The sequence below is a fragment of the Gracilinanus agilis genome, chromosome X, assembly GCF_016433145.1.
Source record: "Gracilinanus agilis isolate LMUSP501 chromosome X, AgileGrace, whole genome shotgun sequence".
NCBI classification, from domain to species: Eukaryota; Metazoa; Chordata; class Mammalia; order Didelphimorphia; family Didelphidae; genus Gracilinanus; species Gracilinanus agilis.
Genome location: NC_058136.1, coordinates 66,800,143 through 66,818,180, shown reverse-complemented (window position 1 = coordinate 66,818,180; position 18,038 = coordinate 66,800,143). Strand labels below are relative to the sequence as shown.

The 18,038-nt window shown below is 44.8% G+C and overlaps 1 protein-coding gene across 1 annotated transcript in view; it reads right to left on the bottom strand.

Moving 5' to 3' along the window:
• Positions 1 to 18,038, bottom strand: part of OPHN1 (oligophrenin 1) — a 195,844-nt gene that overhangs the window by 133,990 nt on the left and 43,816 nt on the right. Inside the window, exons 6-9 of the mRNA XM_044682887.1 lie at positions 15,623 to 15,724; positions 3,510 to 3,620; positions 1,529 to 1,633; positions 683 to 812 (exon numbers count right to left, since the gene is read on the bottom strand). Of these exons, the coding sequence (XP_044538822.1) occupies positions 683 to 812; positions 1,529 to 1,633; positions 3,510 to 3,620; positions 15,623 to 15,724 (448 nt within the window). The remainder of the gene's footprint in view (positions 1 to 682; positions 813 to 1,528; positions 1,634 to 3,509; positions 3,621 to 15,622; positions 15,725 to 18,038) is intronic.

Sequence of the window (18,038 nt, the reverse complement as noted above, 5' to 3'; positions counted from 1 at the left end):
CCTCTTCCCCTCCTTCCTTCTCTTTTTCTTTCCGTCTTTCTTTCCTCTTTCCTCTCTCTCCTTCACTCTCCTTCTCCCTCTCTTCCCCTCTCCCTCCCTTTCTCTTTCCCTCTGCCCTCTCTGCCCCCTTCTCTCCTCTGCCTCTTCCCATCTTCTCCCTCTCCCCACTCTTCTCCTCTTCCACTGTAGCTCAAAACTCCTGAGCTCAAGTGATCCATCAACCTTGGTCTCCCTACTAGCGGGATTACGCCTAGTTGACCATCGTATGTTTGAAGGCTGTTTCTAGTTCTGAGAACTATGTCAAAGGTCCCTCTAGGTCTGACGCTCTGAGGTCTCTTCCAACTCCCACTCTGAAGGTTCCTTCTTTAACGCCAACTTGCTTTCCAGTTCCCATATTCTCCCTTCCTTCTCCCTCTCCCCTACTTATGGAGAAAATGGGGAAAAAGAAAACCCGCCACAAACATAGGTAGTCAAGCAAAACAAATTCCTCGCCGGCCGTGTCCCAAACTACAACCTCTCTGTCTGGAGGTGGGAAGCAGCGAACACTGTATTACAGCTTGGCATGCTGTAGTCTATGTAACAAGGTCCCTTCTAATGCTACCGGTCTGTCAGAAAAGGCGAAAGGGAGAAAGCTGAAAGCAGTCATCCAGCTGCAGGCCCCCATCGGTGTGCTCATACATACACTTCTCTTGGGTGTAGAGATAGCCCTCAATGGTTGGCTGCCCTGGGAGCTTGCACATCTGGGGAGCCTCCTTCATCCTCTTCTTGAGTTCTTCCATCTCCTCTCGGGTACTAGAAAAGTGGTTTCTTGTCTGCCAAGACATGATTTCCAAGAATAAATACTGACTGCAAATCAGACATCAGATACCAGGACACAGTACGAGGCACACCAGATGATGGCAGGTAGACTGACCAAATGCTTTGGAGTTACTACAGGGAGTGACTCCAGGGGAAAATGTTCTTTCCACCATGCTGTAAATCCTACACTTCCATAGAGAAGGTAGAATAAGTATGATTCTACTCCTTTTACAAATGTGAAAATGGAGGATCAGAGAGGTTATGTGACTTATCCAAGGTCATGCGTGATAGACCCAGAACTTGAACCCAGGTCCTGAACTCCAAGTCCACGGATAGGCACACTCCACCATGTTTTCAGGGCAATGTAAGGATATCAAATTCAAATAGGGGAAAAGGATGAATTCCCTTTTCACAGCAACCATATGTCAAGTCCAAAATTCGGGATTTGTGACTGCAGACTAATGGTTCCCAGGGCAAGGCCCATGTGGTTCTGAAGTGCCTGGGCTCCTGGGCAACAGAGCTCAAGTGGCCCACGGCTGGGAGAGCAGGCAGGACTAGAGTAGGAACCAATGAGACTGGCTTCTCCTAACTGTCCAGTAAGGTCAGTCCAGGATGCTCTAATGAGCCCCAACACGTCTGCCGGACAATGCTTCCAAGAATGCAGCCACCCCCTGCAAAGGTGGGAAGGGGGACAGACGAGGAAATGGAACCCCCCCAGGGCCAGACTTACATTTTGCAGACTGAGCTGGAGCTGCTGTTTGTAAGGGAGGAAATCCTGTGTTAATTCTACCGTCAGATTGTTGGAAATGAAGAGGCTGTGGAGAAAGGCCAACACCTAGAGCGGATGGACAAAAAGGGCCTTATTGCAGGTTCTCCCTCCCTGCGTCCGACACAGGAAACATCCACCACTGGACAATAAACCTTTCAACTAGGCCCCTGGGGTTGGGTATATCCAGAGTACGTCTGTGACTATCTTCCTTTTTCCATAAGGCCAATGGAAACGTCTCCCACGCTCGGCAACCTGGCAGGGCGACGAGCAAGGCTACGCTCTACTAGCAGATCCGTTCGTTCCCGGGGTCCTCTTTGCAGCTGAATCATAACGGATGACCGTTTGCTAACTTAATTATGATGTTGGAAATTCGTGAGACTCTTGAAGGCAAATGAACCCTTGCAAGATCATCTGTCACCAGTCGGTGTCTCTGGAGGACGGCCTCATCATTTGTCAGAGAGAAGAGGGACACCAGTTCTGAATACAACTGTCCTACCACCTAAGGGTGCTAAAATAGCGAAGGAGGCAGGACCCTTCCCCGTAAGATGGGAGAGATGCTATCTTCTCCCATGAGATGAGATTCTCAACTCCTAAAGGGCTATATTCTTATCCCCAGGGTTCAACATAGTGCTGCACAAACAGAAGGTGCTTAATAAAAGTTCTATCTGCCCATTTATCCATCTAGAGGAGAACAATATGCAAATGTTTGGGAAATTCCTAGCCGGTAGCTCTTGGAACAAACCTCAGTTTAAATAAGGAAATGACTTCTAGTTAATAAGAGAGGGGATGACAGAGTGGAAAGAGAGCAGGACTAGGATTTGGGAATAATAATAAATAGCTAGCAGGGGCAGCCAGGTGGCCAATGGATAAGGAGCCAATCCTGGAGATGGAAGGTCCTGGGTTCCAATCTGGCCTCAGATACTTCCTAGCTGGATGACCCTGGGTGAGTCACTTAACCCCCATTGCCTAGCCCTTGGTGCTCTTCTGCCTTGGAACGAATACTTAATATCAATTCTAAGACAGAAAGTAAGGGGTTAAATAAATAAATACTAAATAACTAGCATTTATATAGCATTTTAAGAATTGCAAAATACTTCTCAAATATTACCTCATTTTGATCCTCACAACAACCCTACGAATTAAGTGCCGCTCTTATCTTCGTCTTACAGATGAGGAAATTGAGGCAGACAAAGGTTAAGTGACTTAGCCAGGGTCGTGACGACAGGAAGTGTCTAAGACAGGACTTGGACTCAAGCCTTCCTGAGTCCCACTCTACTGACAGCACCCCTTAGCGGCCTAACATTCCACTTCTCCCCATTGATGCATTGAGTGGATTTGGGAGCTGGATTCAGCACTCTCCTTCCTCACTTCTACCTCTCGGAATTCTCAATTTCCTTCAAAACTTAGCCCAAGCGCCAGATGGTAGAGGCGACCATGCCAGGTCCCCGGCATCTTCGGCTCTACAGCTACCTTGCCTCTACTCTGTATGTATCTTGTCTGTATCTATGTATACGTTTTCTCTCCCATTAGAATATAAGCTTCTGGCAAGCAGGCACTGGCTCCACTTGTGTCTCTGTATCTCTAGCCTAACTGCTCGTAGACTGACGATCCCTAAAGGCCTCTCCAGAGGTATCGTTACCGGGTTTTAAGAATAAGTATTACTAGAATCCATAGCATTTCAGAGGTGTGAAGGGCCTTACAGGTCATCTACTTCAATATCTCCCATTTTACAGATGGGGAAACTAAGGACGGAGAAGGAAAGCAATTTGCCTAAGGTCATGAGAGAACTTGCTAGAAGACCCTCATCCACAGGCCTTAGCCCTGACCCAGCCAACCATATTTTGTGTATCCACCAGTTTTTTAGATTTGCCAGAGAGGACAAAGACTCCACTTTTCCATGGAAATCTACAATCGGATCAGTAAATGAAGAGATGGGACTTACGGGCTCCACAATATTGAACTTCTTGGTCTCCTGAACCTCCTGGATCTGGTATACGTAGTCAAGAGACGACTCGAAGAAACTGTGTCTCTCTCTGTCCAACTGCAAGTCGGCCTGTAGGAAAGGAAGCATAAAATATCACAGACCAAAACAGAGGTAATCAAGTCGACACTTAGGGAGCCTACGCGGGAGGAGGAGGAGGCTGTCCTGCCGAGGCAAACTTACTACTCATCAGCCAAGATGCCAAGGGCCTGGCAAGAAGGCCCACTCGACTGGAACCTTGTAAGAAACACCAGCAGCATCTACACTGAGACCCTTTGAAATTGTACATCAAAGAGAGGGCTAGATAGATCAGCAGCTCCTGGAGAACAAGGAACCTGGTGTTACTCGTCTTTGAATCTCCCAGCATCTGGTGCAGCGGAGCACATAGTAGGTTCTCAGTGACTTGGACCAATTCCTGTGCCCTTTGCTCATAGCATTCCCTGCACCTGGTATATTCTCCTTCCCTTCTTCATACCCATCACAGAAGTCCCAACTTGAATGCCACCTCTTCCAAGAAGCCTGTTCCTCATCCCATCATCCTTGGAACCTACCCCTTCTGAGCTCACTTAACACTATCCTGTGATCTCTGATGCACTCATGAGGTTATATATTATAGCTATCCTCTCCTTAATGTTAGCACCATAAGAGCGGGGCCATACCTTATCTAAACTTCCCGATTCCCACCACATTCTGTACCCAGCAGGTGATTCTCAGCATTTCCTTGTGGATGGAACCAGCGAATGAATTCTAAGGAGCTGATTGGACAAGATCTCTGAACAACGTATAGGGCTTATGTCTCCGTTTCATTGACCGAGGATGAGTTCGTTGGCTCTGGATGTTTTAGACCAATTGTAGAGGAACTGGTTGCCACTGGTTGCCACGGCTCTAAGCTAAGCCTTTGGGTTAGGCTAGGAGAAGGGCATCCGTTGCAGGGGTTGGCCCATTTTGGAGAGGAGAGCTAAGATCAGACCTTGTCCTAGTGATAGAGGCTTGGAGTGGCTAATGGCCAACTCGGGGAAGTTGTCTGGACTTTCATCTAGGAAGTTAGGAAAGAGAGTTCATGAACTCTAGGTTTCTGGATACAAAAGAGTTTTTAAATGTTTTTTCCTTGGACAATATTGAGTTTGGGGAGAGTCTGGAGACTCAGAAGAGTTCCCGAGTTCTAGAACTTAGCCTTCTAGAAAGAAAAAAAGAATATGGAAGATCTAGACGTTTGAGTTATTCAGATACTGTTGTCTCGAGGTATGGAATACTGACTCATTTTCTCTTTCCTTCCCAGAAGTCCAAAGTATTCCAAGTTGGCAGCACTATATCATTGAGGGAAAATGAAATTCACCAGAAAGTCAAGGGATGCCCCTTCACAAGAGGAATCAGACCAGCCTGAAGAAGGCCCTGGGGCAAGGCAGGACTCGTTAGAGAGGAAAGCAAGTTGTATGTATGTCCTTTGTATAAGAGGAGTGCCTCATGCCCCTCGACCCCAAGGAAGGCAATTCTTAAGATTCCCTGACCCAGGAGTTAATCTAGGTCTACACATTCAGATGGAAAAAGCCCTACATCTGTATCTTCCCTAAGCTCTAGCTAAAATTTATTGGTTTTTTTTTATTATTTAACAGCATTATTCTGAGGTTTCCAAGCCGCCCCCCCAAAGGTTTAGAACCCCTGATCTAAGCTCAGGAGCCCTCATCAGGAGCCCTCAAACATCTGCGTTTGAGTTATAAATCAGTCAAAGGTAACCTAGGACAGAACAATTCCTAGACATCTCTACTGAACCAATCAAAGCAGTAAACTAGGTACCGATTGAATGAAAGCACACAATGGCACCCAAGAAATGTCTTATGGTGGTCGGCCTTCTGGTGGAATGTAAATAAAACAGCAAGCCAGGTCAGAAGCTGGAATTCCAATAGCTGTTTGGCCTAGAGGGAGACCAGCTCCAGGAAAGTACCTAAAGAGTATTTGTCTCAGGGCCCCTAGAGAGCACCAGGCTTAAAGATAAGAAGTCCTGGGTTCCAATCTGACCTTGGATACCTCCTAGCTGGTGACCCTGGGCAAGTCACTTAACCCCCACTGTCCAGTCCTTAACACCCTTCTGCCTTGGAACTGATATTTAATATTGATTCTAAAACAGAAGATAAAGGTTTTAAAAAACCTAGGGAGCAGCTAGCTGGCTCAGTGGATAGTGAGCCAGGTCTAAAGATAGGAAGTCCTGGGTTCCAATCTGGCCTCAGACATTTCCTGGCTGGGTAACCCTGGGCAAGTCACTTAACCCTCAGTGCCTAGCCCTTACCACTCTTCTGCTTGGAACCCATACATAGTATTGGTTCTAAGATGGAAGGTGAAGGGTTAAAAAAGAGTATCTGTCTCTCTGTTCCCTCCCTTCAGAGGGTGACTATAGACTTGAAAGGTCACCCAATTTGGTCTTCCCATCAAAGGGAAGTGTTGTCACTAGAACAGCAGTGATTGATGGCAGAATCTGCACTGGAAGGCCAGCACAGACTAGACACACCACACACCAAGGGAAGGGCAGGTTTAGGACTCTATTACGGCACCATACAGAGCTACATCTTGTGGGGGGGGGGGGGTAGGGGGGATTCCCCACTCTTGACCACTGGAAGCTTTTTGCCCCTTGGCCATCATACCTAATTTTGACCTTCGCCTGACTGGCTCATTAGAGACATCGAGGAATTATTCACGACCCATTAACTGATTCTCTAACTCCGAGATGTACGTGTTCGCCCAATAAAGGCATCTGAATGTCGATCCAGCTTGCCACTTGTGTTAATTATAGTGTAGAACCCAAATGATATGACATGTGTTGAGTCGGGAGGCTCTTGCGCATCTTTCTGCCCATTTTTATGGGCTTCTCGAAGTCCTTTATGAGTTTTGTGCATTTGCTATAGAGTGAACTCATACGGATCCCATCCTGGATATGAACTCTTTCCTTGAATACTTGGGCAGAAGTTGGGATCCTTTGAACGCCATGTTTGGCCAATCCGACATAGGTTATAGCCTACTATTTCCGAGGTAGAACTCTGGGTGGAGGGCAAATGAACCAAAAGAAGACTGTTGTGGGAATGACCCCAAAGATTGAACCTTGTCTGTATAATGCCAGAGCCTAGGGGTCATCCACCCTAAGTTACCAATGAATTAAGGAAGGAAGGGATGAGAGCAACCAGGCAAAACAGGAACATGGTTCCTCTCCTAGTTCTATTACCGATTCTCCCCTAGTTTCCTTCTTACCCTGGAGATACCTTTACCCCTGTGACTCCCTCCTTCCGATTGGTGAGTTATTGCCCTGAGGTTTGATTTGAGGAAATGGTCAAGTCAGCTATTACTCACTCTTCCAGGGATATGTTTGTAAATGTTTAAGGACTGGCTCTCTGGTAAAAAATTTACACATCACCCTTTAAATCTAATTTGCATTTTCTCCAAAACTTTCTTGAGTCTAAACCGGTGGTTCCCAAACTTTTTTGGCCTATCCCCCCCTTTTCCAGAAAAAAAAATTTTACTTAGCACCCCGTCACTAACCTTACAGTTATTTGCTGCCCCGAAATGCACCTGTGGCCATCACCGCTCCACCCTGGATCGCTGCAGCACCCAGCAGGGGGCGGTGGCACCCACTTTGGGAATCACTGGTCTAAACAATCAACACAACATTAAACTGAACCCTGATTTGTGAAATTTGCCAATTTGTTTCAATTGGACCCTCACTGCTGCCGAGCAATCCTTCTATACTTCCCTTATCAACTCATTCTCCCACTCCCCACAGCAACTCTTCCAAATCTTTTCATTCTTCCTCCAACTTCCCAAGTCTCCCTTTCCCCATCCCTCTCAGCTGAGAACCTTGCCTCATATTTTATAGAAAAAACTGTTTTTCAGCATAAGCTCCCTCTTCTCTACTCTTCTTCATCTCCTATCACTCAGATGTCTTCTTTCTTTTTTTTAAATAAACCCTTAACTTCTGTGTATTGGCTCCTAGGTGGAAGAGTGGTAAGGGTGGGCAATGGGAGTCAAGTGACTTGCCCAGGGTCACACAGCTGGGAAGTGTCTGAGGCCAGGTTTGAACCTAGGACCTCCCGTCTCCAGGCCTGGCTCTCAATCCACTGAGCTACCCAGCTGCCCCCTCAGATATCTTCTAAAACTATTTCCTTCTCCTCTGTTTCACATGATGGATAGCCCTTACTCCTGACTGAGACTAACACCATTACTTTGTTCAACTGATACCATTCCATTCAATCATATTTCAGCAGATAGCTTCCCTCTGTCATTCCCACGCTATCATTTATCTTGTCTCTCCCTGTCTACTGGCTCCTTCCACTCTCCTATAAACATGTCCCTATCTTCCTCCATTCCCCACCAATTACCATCCTATACCCTTTTTTTTAAACTTTACCTTCCATCTTAGAATCAATACTGAGTACTGGGTCTAAGACAAAAGAACAGTAAGGGCTAGGCAATGGGGGTTAAGTGACTTGCCCAGGGTCACATGGCTAGCAAGTGTCTGAGGCCACATTTGAACCCAGGACCTTCCATCTCTATACCTGGTTCTCTATCCACTGAGCCACCAAGGTGCCTCTCACTCTATACCTTTTTTGCCATTTGTAGCTCAACCCTTTGAAAATGCCACCTATAATCAGTGCCTCCACTTTCTCTCTTTTCCCTCTTCTTTTTTATTGTTGAGTCATTTCGATCATATCTAACTCTTTGTGACTCCATTTTGGGGTTTTCTTGACCAAGATACTTGAGTACTTTGCCATTTTCTTCTCCAGCTTATTTTATAGATGAGGAAACTGAGGCCAACAGGGCGAAATGATTTTTCTAGGGTCATACAACTAATAAGTTATCTGAAGCTGGATTTGAACTCAGGAAGCTGAGTCTTCCTGATTCCAAACCCCCTTGTCTCCCCTACTAGATTGTGAGCTCCTAGAGGGGAGAGACTGTCTTTTGCTTCTTTCTGCATCTTCAGTGCTTAGCGCATAGTAGGCATCTAATCAATGTTGGTTGGATTTCTGACATGTTCACATGTCAATGTTCACACTGAAAACTGAGTGATCTGCTCTTTCTAGCCCGTTTGAGCTGGCTCCAGCACCTCCGTACTCCCAATCTAGGTCTCACTTCTGATTCTCTATACTCCCACCCCTTGTACGCCCCCTCATCTCTTTGCCATTTTCAGCTCTCTTTTATGTGTTGGCTTCTTGAATTGGAAGCTCCCTGAGGGCAAAGGCTTCTTTTCTTTTTGTTTATATCTGTATTCCTAGTGCTTAGTATCACTTGGCCCAAAGTAAACCCTTAATGAATTTTATTAATACATAATAACTATCCATTCCTACCTCTGAATAGAGCTAAATATTCATCTCTTTATAGATACATATTTCAAAATATCTTTCTATCGTCCATTCATCTATTTATCCATCCACTCATTCATCTCTCTATCTATCTGACTCTATATATTCATCCACTCATCCATCTATCCATCAATAAATCTATCTAATATGGGCAAAGATTGTTTTACCCATAATGGAGCTTTCCAGTGGACCTTGGAGTGCCCATAATGGAGATGCAAAGGGGCACATACATACTACAGGAAAGCCCACACCTCCTCTGGACTTGTGTCTACATGGGAGATTCCAAAAGGAGGCAGGAACTTGGAAAGGAGAGGCAGCTGTAAGCTGAGAGGGAGCTGCATGGAGAAGGGAGGCTAGAGAGTCAGATGCCTTCTGACACTATCTCCTCTTTCACCCCTACCTCACACAATGTTCTTGAGCTGTCACGGGCAGACTGGCAAATGGAAGTGGCCTGATGCTGTTAGGATGTGGACTACCAGGCAAGAGTTGCCACCATTGCAGCTCACATTCAACCGCTGAAACCTTTCATGGATAAAAGCCACAAGTGGAAGAAGCCTGGAATGGAGATGAACCAAATCCAAAGGGCTGAAATTGATCTTCCTGCCAATCGGACACTATCATTGTCACTATCACCACCACCAATAACACTAACATCATCGCTTACGTTTGTATATGGTTTTTATGTTTACAAAGCATACATCATATATTCTCTCACTTGGATTTGCCACCGAAAGCACGTTAAAAAGACAAAGAGAAATGATTTCCAGTTATACCATCCCATGCCCCATGTGCAGGGTCATTCACATACCCGAATAATGTTCCACTATGAACATCTCTACCTCCTGCCCCGCTTCCACCCCCCACACTCCCCCCCGCTCTACTGAAGAAGATATTCTTTTCATTTGTATACTAGTTGGTGGTAGAGGAGGTCTTAAGAAGGGGTCTACTGCCTATTTATTTTCTAGGGTGACCTATTTTTCTTCTTTGTTAATTAACGCCTTATTATTTGATTTATAGTCTTCGTTTTGGTCTGGGAATAGAACATGCTTCGCTGGTAAGGAGGTCGTCCTTGATTTGAATAACTAATTATCCAAAGCACTCAATACTGAAATTGGGAAAAGCAGAAAGTGGCTTCTGAGCCAAAGTTCTCAAAGAACTATTATTATAGTTTATATTTATGGGTGCTTATCTAGGATGTTTGTGGGTTAACTAAAGCTCTGTTTTTCCTTCTTCCAACTCTAGGCAATCACTTGGCAGCAGCTTTGCCAGTCCAGTGGGGACTTTCTTCCCAGGCCAGGCATCATTGTAGCATTGTGTGGTCAAGTGCCATTCAAATTTCTGTTTGGAGTTAAAGTGTACCGTATAAAATTGTAAGCACTGACACATTGAACACGGCTTCTGTATGCTGGGTCGAACGCCCCATGGCTATTCATCTATTGGAAAACTTGCACAAATAGTGTCTAGTTATTGGAGAACTAGAGCTCCCTGGGGCCTATTGGTTTACAGGTGCCTACCAACTGTGAGGAGGATGAAGATGAGGATGAGGATGATGGCAATACTGGAAAGTCTTGAGACCATGCTGCGAATACTTGAGGAGATGCCAAGATCGAGCACAAGGAAGGTCAAGTTGGAGCTGTAACGATGTGAACTGGCTCAAACAGTGGGGCACTTCCAAATCTCTAAAGAGAACCTGAACCGTTCTCACACTAGAACAATTAATTAATAAAATTAAGTCCCTTACTGCAGACCCAGAGTTTGGGGATGAGTTTCAAGCCTACATGGTGGATCTATATCCCAAAGACAATAGAGACAAGGGAAAAGGACCTACCTGTGCCACAATATTTTTAGTGGCTCTTTTTGTAGCGGCAAAGAATTGGAAACCGAGGGGTTGTCCATTACTTGGGGAATGGATGAACAAGTGGTGGAACATGGTTATAATGGAATACTATCAGGCCATAAGAAACAACAAACAAGATGCATTCTGAAAAACCTGGAAAGACTTATATGAATTGATGCAAAGTGAAGTGAGCAGAATCAGGAAAACACTGTATACAGTAACAGAAATATTATATAATGATCAACTGTCAAGGATTAACCTATTATCAGTAAAGCAAGTTTCCAAGCTAACCACATGATGAAAAATGCTCTCCACAGTCAAAGAAGGAAAAGTTGGAGTCTGAGTGCAGACCAAAGCTTACCATCTTCCATTTTATTTCCTTCATGAGATTTTTATTGTATTGTGGTGTGTGTCTTCTGTCATGGCATGAGCAATATGGAAATTACTGGTATAACCTATATCAGACTATTTACCACCTTGGGGAGGAGAGAGAAAATCTGAATTCTAAAATGTCAGAAAAATGTGTCAAAAATCGTTTCTATATGTAACTGGAAAAACTAATTGATTGATTTTAATAAAAAATTAAGTCTACATGGTGAGAGGGGGGACCAGCTGAAGACCACAGAAATCCTACTAGATCAGTGATGGGCCAACTTTTGAAAGAGGGGGCCAAAGGAAAGGAAATGCTCATCTGTCAGTCTGTTTCTAGGGTACCTTTTTGGAAGTTTCATTGTATTGTATCCTACTCATTGTATTTGTCAGATTAGGAAGAATGTCATGCAGCCGGATAGAACATTTTAGGGGGCCGCATCTGGCCCACAGGCCGTAGTTTGCCCATCACTGCACTACAATATTTGCAGATGGCCAGTTGGTGGTATGGAAAGTACAGAAGAGGACTATGTCAAATTTCACAAATTTCACCAAAAAAAGGCTTCTAATTCTGTATTAGAATTGGGTAGACTGATGCAAAGGCTCAAAAGCAAAGGAACACTACCTTAGGAGTAGATGGAAAAACATGACATTGACTCACATGATCAGAGAAACTCATACAGGAAACCCAATGATTACATGAAAGAGTGCTATGCTTTTTTTTTTAACTATCAAAGATGATTTTATTTATTTAAAAATTTCTTTACAAGACAACTTTTAAATTTAATCTGCATTGACATCTCCATTTTCTTAAGACTTATACAAAAAAAAATCAAGCCCTAACTTATAGTATTTGCTTATTTCTTTTTTTAAATATTTCCTTCATTTCTTTTTAGCATTCACTTTTTTTGTATGTTTAATATGTGAGATTTCATTTATTTATTTACCTTTGAGTATTTTTTCATGTTTATATGATTTATTTTTTTCCCTCCCCTCTTCCCCTCCCAGAGCTGACAAGCAATTCCACTGGATTGTACAAATCTTATCACTTGATATTTATTTCCATATTATTCATTTTTTCTACAGAATGATTTTTAAAGCCTAAACCCCAAATCACATACATATATACATATACATATACATATGTGTGTGTATGTGCACCATAAGTGATTTCCTATGTTTTGCTTTAGCAAATCTACTCCCACAGTTCTTTCTCTCAATGTGGATAGCGTTCTTCCCCATAAGTCCTTCAGGGGTGTCCTGGCTTGTTGCATGGCTACTAGTAGCCAAGTCCATTACACTGGATTGTTCCACAGTGTTTCATTTTCTGTGTACCATGTTCTCTCCTGGTTCTGCTCATTTTAAGGAGTGCTATTCTTTTTTTTCCTTTTTTTTTAATCCCTCACCTTCCGTCTGGGAGTCAATACTGTGTATTGGCTCCAAGGCAGAAGAGTGGTAAGGGTGGGTAATGGGGGTCAAGTGGCTTGCCCAGGGTCACACAGCTGGGAAGTGTCTGAGGCCGGATTTGAACCCAGGACCTCCCGTCTCTAGGCCTGACTCTCAATCCACTGAGCTACCCAGCTGCCCCTGAGTGCTATTCTTAATGGGTGTGCTGAGCTGGATTTCCTGAAACTATGGTTCAGGCAGCTGTGCCTCTCAAGAGAGCTGAGACACTGGATGGCCCCTGGGGCTCATTAGTAGGCTCACCCTCCTGGGTGTCCTTTCTGTATGGAGGTACTATTTGTGTTTTCACTTGTAAATCAGCCAAAACTGTAATAAGATTTAAGGAGGGTGGAACTGTGCTTCTGATGAGGATTTAAGACTAGAACGATTCATGATCTGTGTTTAAGGTGAGCTTGTACTCCCCTAAGGAAGTTGTGGGTGCCAGGGACAGGCAAATCGCTCTGGTATGGAGAAACCCCTAAATCAGTGGTCCCCAAACTTTTTTGGCCTGCTGCCCCTTTTCCAGAAAAATATTCCTCGGCCCCCTGGAAATTAATTTTTTTAAATTTTAATAGCAATTAACAGGAAAGCTAAATGCACCTGTGGCCATCACCGCCTCCTTGCATCGCTGCAGCACCCACCAGGGGGCGGTGGCGCCCACTTTGGGAATCACTGCTCTAGAATATCAGTGTCGATCGAGGGCAGCTCAGACTATGCAGAATCCTAGCAGAGGATTAAACACTATGAGCAGGGTCTCAATACCTCCAGGGCCTGAAAAGTCAATGACTGCTCTATGAAAATTTAGAGAAAGATGCATTAATGGCAGAGAGCACTGCTGTAGTCCTGAACTCCAGCTCAAGAGTAAATCTAGAAGCCTGGAGGGGAGAGGATTTGGACTAGGTGCCCTCTGAGATCTCATCCAGATATAGATCGAGGAGCCTATGGGTGACCTTGGGCAAGTCCCTTCCCTTCCTTCGACTTCAGTTTCCTCATCTATAAAAAAAGGGGTCGGGGGTAGCTGAGTAGCTCAGTGGATTGAGAGTCAGGCCTAGAGGTGGGAGGTCCTAGGTTCAAATCTGGCCTCAGACACTTCCCAGCTGTGTGACCTTGGACAAGTCACTTGACCCCCATTGCCTACCCTTACCACTCTTCCACCTTGGAGCCAATACACAGTATTGACTCCCAGGTGGAAGGTGAGGGTTTAAAAAAAGTGGGGGGGGGGGTTTGGACTAGACGGGCCTCTGAGGGCCCTTCCAACTCCAGAGTTAGGATCTTCTAAATCCTAAGTTTAACTTTAGGGACCTCCAACACTTGAAGAACAGGGGGCTCATCTAAGGACAACAAATTCATGTTCCTTCACGTATGACTTGTGCCCATGAAATGGTGTGCAGGATCTCCTGGCCTTCTGAAGAACAGTCTCAGAAAACTGGCCTCTCTGGCACACGGGACCCTGGAAAATAGCTGAAGGAACTGTCAGGTGGCAGCATAACCATGGCATGCCAAAGTCCCCCTTGCTCACCTCCAGGGACCCTCCAAACGCCTGGGCTATATGTGTGACCCTTAAGGCCTTGAGAAAAGATCCCTCCAGTGCAGTAACACATCATATCACGGGAGCCATCTTTGCTGCTGGCAAGCCAGCGGGTTACAGTGTTGGATTTCTATTACTGGAGGAATAGATTCTCATAGCAGGGAAAGACATGGAAAGGAGAGCCTTGGTCTACCCAGAGAACTGCTCACAGTTTGAACACATGCCTTATGGGCACCATGAGTAGCTAGATAGACCGAGAAGTGTGTAACTGATTGGAATCTAGGAAAAAAAGCCAGGGGAGACCCAGAGCCAGACTCCCTAAAATGACTTCTGGAAAACAAAGAAAAGAGGAGGCAAGGTAGAAGAGGGAAACGTGATGTAGAGAAAAGAACCCCAGTGGAGAAGACCCAAGTTCAAGCTCTGACATGGCCTCATGCTGAATATGAGACCTAAACAGAGCAGCTCATCTCTCTGGGCCTCAATTTCCTCATCTACGGGGAGCAAGATGGCTCAATAGATAAAGATTCAGGCCTTAAGATAGGAGGTCCTGGGTTCAAATGTGGCCTCAGACACTTCCTACCTGTGTAACCCTGGGCAAGTCACTTAACCCCAATTCCCTAGCCCATTGATGGGCAAACTACAGCCCGTGGGCCAGATGCAGCCCCTACATTATTCCTAATCTGAAGAATACAGTGAGTAGGATACAATACAATGAAACTTGGAAAGAGTTGCCTTAGAAACAGACTGACAGATGAGCATTTCCTTTCCTTTGGCCCCTCTTTAACAAGTTGGCCCATCACTGCCCTAGCCCTAATGTTCTTCCGCCTCAGAACTGATACTTAGTAATGATTCTAAGAGAGAAGGTGAGGGTTATTAAAAAACTGTCCACATGTGCAAAATGAGAGCATTTGGCTCAAGACTCTGCCTTCCAGACGTGGCATTCTCTGATGTGGCTAGGTGATACAGTAGATATAGCATTGGGCCTGAAGTCAGGAAGATTTAAGTTCAAATTTGGCCAAGTTCACTTACCAGATGTGTGATCCTGGGAAAGATAGTTAACCTCGGTCTGCCTCAGTTTCCTCAATTATAAAATAGGGATATGGATAGCAAGTACTCCTGAAGTTGTTGTGAAGATTAAATGAGATCATATTTTTNCTTCCTTCCTTCCTTCCTTCCTTCCTTCCTTCCTTCCTCCCTCTCATTTCAAGGTTCTCCTTAATTCTTTCTACTAGTTTATGTTCATAGGCCCTTCCCAACTCGGAATATGTTATGATATTCCACTGTCACTTCCATACTGGTTCTAATCATCAATTTTTTAAAACCGTCCAGAGAACCAGAGATGGAACCTCATCAGAGAAGGCCAGGTGGTGGCCAAGAGTTGGCAAGGGAGAACACGAGGTGATGGAGGAGAGCAGAGGCGGCTCCCCAGGCCGTGGAATCTCTAGTCCTGCTATTTTTAGCCAGGCATGTGGCCCTACCTCAGACAGGTGCAGCCTGGAATGTTATCAGATTCCGAGGCTGGAGACAGAAGAAGGGGCCTGCATTCCTCACATACCTCCTGGAGCTGAGATTCCTTCTTCTTGGAAGACAGATGCAAGTGGCGATCCAGCAAAGAATAAAACCGCTCACTGTCTTTCTCGAATTTTTTCTTCCGCTCCTAGAGGGGGAAGAGAAGGAAGGCACAGAATCAGCCCAGGAAGAGTGAATATTACCATTTAGAAGGCTTCAATAGCTGGAATTTACCTAACAAGCAAAAGAGCTTTAGGATTTGCAAAGGAATTCATACATATTAACTCATTAGAGCTTCAAAACAAAGCTAGGAGGCAGGTGCAGTTACTTCCCCCATTTTAGAGGTGAAGAAATTGAGGCTGAGAGAGGGTAAATGACTTGCCCAGAGTCACACATCTGATAAATGTCTGGGGCATGATTGAAATCCAAGTCTTTCTGATTGCAAATGCAATAATGTACCCATTCTGTTATGTACCAGCCACTTTGCTAAGAAAATTCCTGGCCTGAGCAGCTCACCCTCCTGAACACGGAGGTCCCAAGCAAACAAAGATTCCTTCCCTTCTACTAAAGCAGGTTTCATTTTTCTGAACCTGACCTAGAACGGTATAGTACTCATGAAGGACCCCCTACTGGGGACGCCACACTTTATATCAGAGAAAGGACCTTATGGTTGTTAGGTTTTATTGGTGATTTCACCATGGTTACTTGGGCTTCCATCTTACAACCACAGCTCTGTGCTCTGATTGGCTGAAAAACCTGAAGGGATCCAAAGGACCAGAGGGGCCTGTGACTACGTACCTCTAGGTCACTAAGAGTCTCAAGCTTATTTCACCAAAGTGGAATGATATCAGACCTTCCTTGCTGTGCCAGCTTTGGCAAGATGTACTTGCAGGTGTCTACTACCAATAGGGCAGGTCAGGGCACCAGGACCCATTGGAACTTCTGTCTACACTTAGAGACTTCTATTGTATCTATGGACCCATTGGAGCTTCTGTCTACACTAGGGACTTCTATTGTATCTGTGGACCCATTGGAGCTTCTGTCTACACTAGGCACTTCTATTGTATCTATGGACCCATTGGAGCTTCTGTCTACACTTAGAGACTTCTACTGTATCTGTGGACCCATTGGAGCTTCTGTCTACACTAGGGACTTCTATTGTATGTATGGACCCATTGGAACTTCTGTCTACACTTAGAGACTTCTACTGTATCTGTGGACCCATTGGAGCTTCTGTCTACACTAGGCACTTCTATTGTATCTATGGACTCATTGGAGCTTCTGTCTATACAAGGAACTCCTACCATATGTATGGGCCCACTGGAGTTTCTGTCTACACTAGGGACTTCTAATGCACCTCTGGATCTACTGGAACTTGTCTATACTATGAATTTCTATTGTATCTGTGAACCCACTGGAACTTCTGTCAACATTAGGGCTTCCTAATGCATCCATGTCCTTGTCAACATGGAATCTAGAAACCCCCAACTTGTAGCCTAGTAAGATCTGATGAGCCCCATGTTTTAGGACTAGCTGATAAGCTGGAAACTCCAAAGCTTGTAATCTGTTCCCTGTTCCCATGAGAATCCACCCTGAAGGGAATCTCAGGCTAGCAGTTTCAGACTGAACAATGGACACTAAAGTAAATGACAGTCCTAGTTAGGTGGGGCTAAGCAAAAGCTGAGTGCCTCTTTTTGCCTTGGAAGCTTCTCCCATTGTAACGCATCCCCCCTTGGAGGATCGAACTCGGGACCTTCAGCTCATGAGACTGACGCACTGCCTACTGTGCTAAAAAGGCGATTTCAGCTTTTGCTTTCTAGATTCCATGTTGACACCTTGCTTTGTTAAAAGGAGCTAAAAGCTAGTCAGAGCTGGAGTCTCTCATTTAATGATTGACAATGGAAACCTTGAGTCAAACCGTACTTGGGAACTGTGCTAGGTTTCTTCTACACCTTTGTAGGAGGAGTGGTGTTGGGAAAATATAAAAAAAAAATCAAACTGGGTCTTTCCTAGAACTCCTTCCTAGGTTTAAAGTATGCTAATATATTGTGTGGGGGAGGCCTGTCTAGAAAAAGCTAAGGGTACATAGCCATGTGGTATATATTTTATTATTGTTTTATTCCTTTTATTTAGTCTATAGAAAAAAAAGTAAAAGACTGCACAGTATCCAAGCATGCCTGTTTATTCACATGCATAGCAAGCTCCATGATGATATGGTCACATGACTAAGAGTTCAGTAAACTAGCAGATTCCGAGATGCCATGGGATCTCTAGCAGGTGGGAACTCAAAGCTATTCTGTTTGGAATAAGCTACACTAACTATGCTTCTTCAACTGAAACAACAAGTAAAGAAAACCAAAGAGGGAAAAGGTCGCCCACTCTCTGGGTACCACACAGAGTTTTTCACAATCTCCTCCTTCCTCTGCCCATACCCCTTCCTTGTTCCCCACAGCATGGTAGAG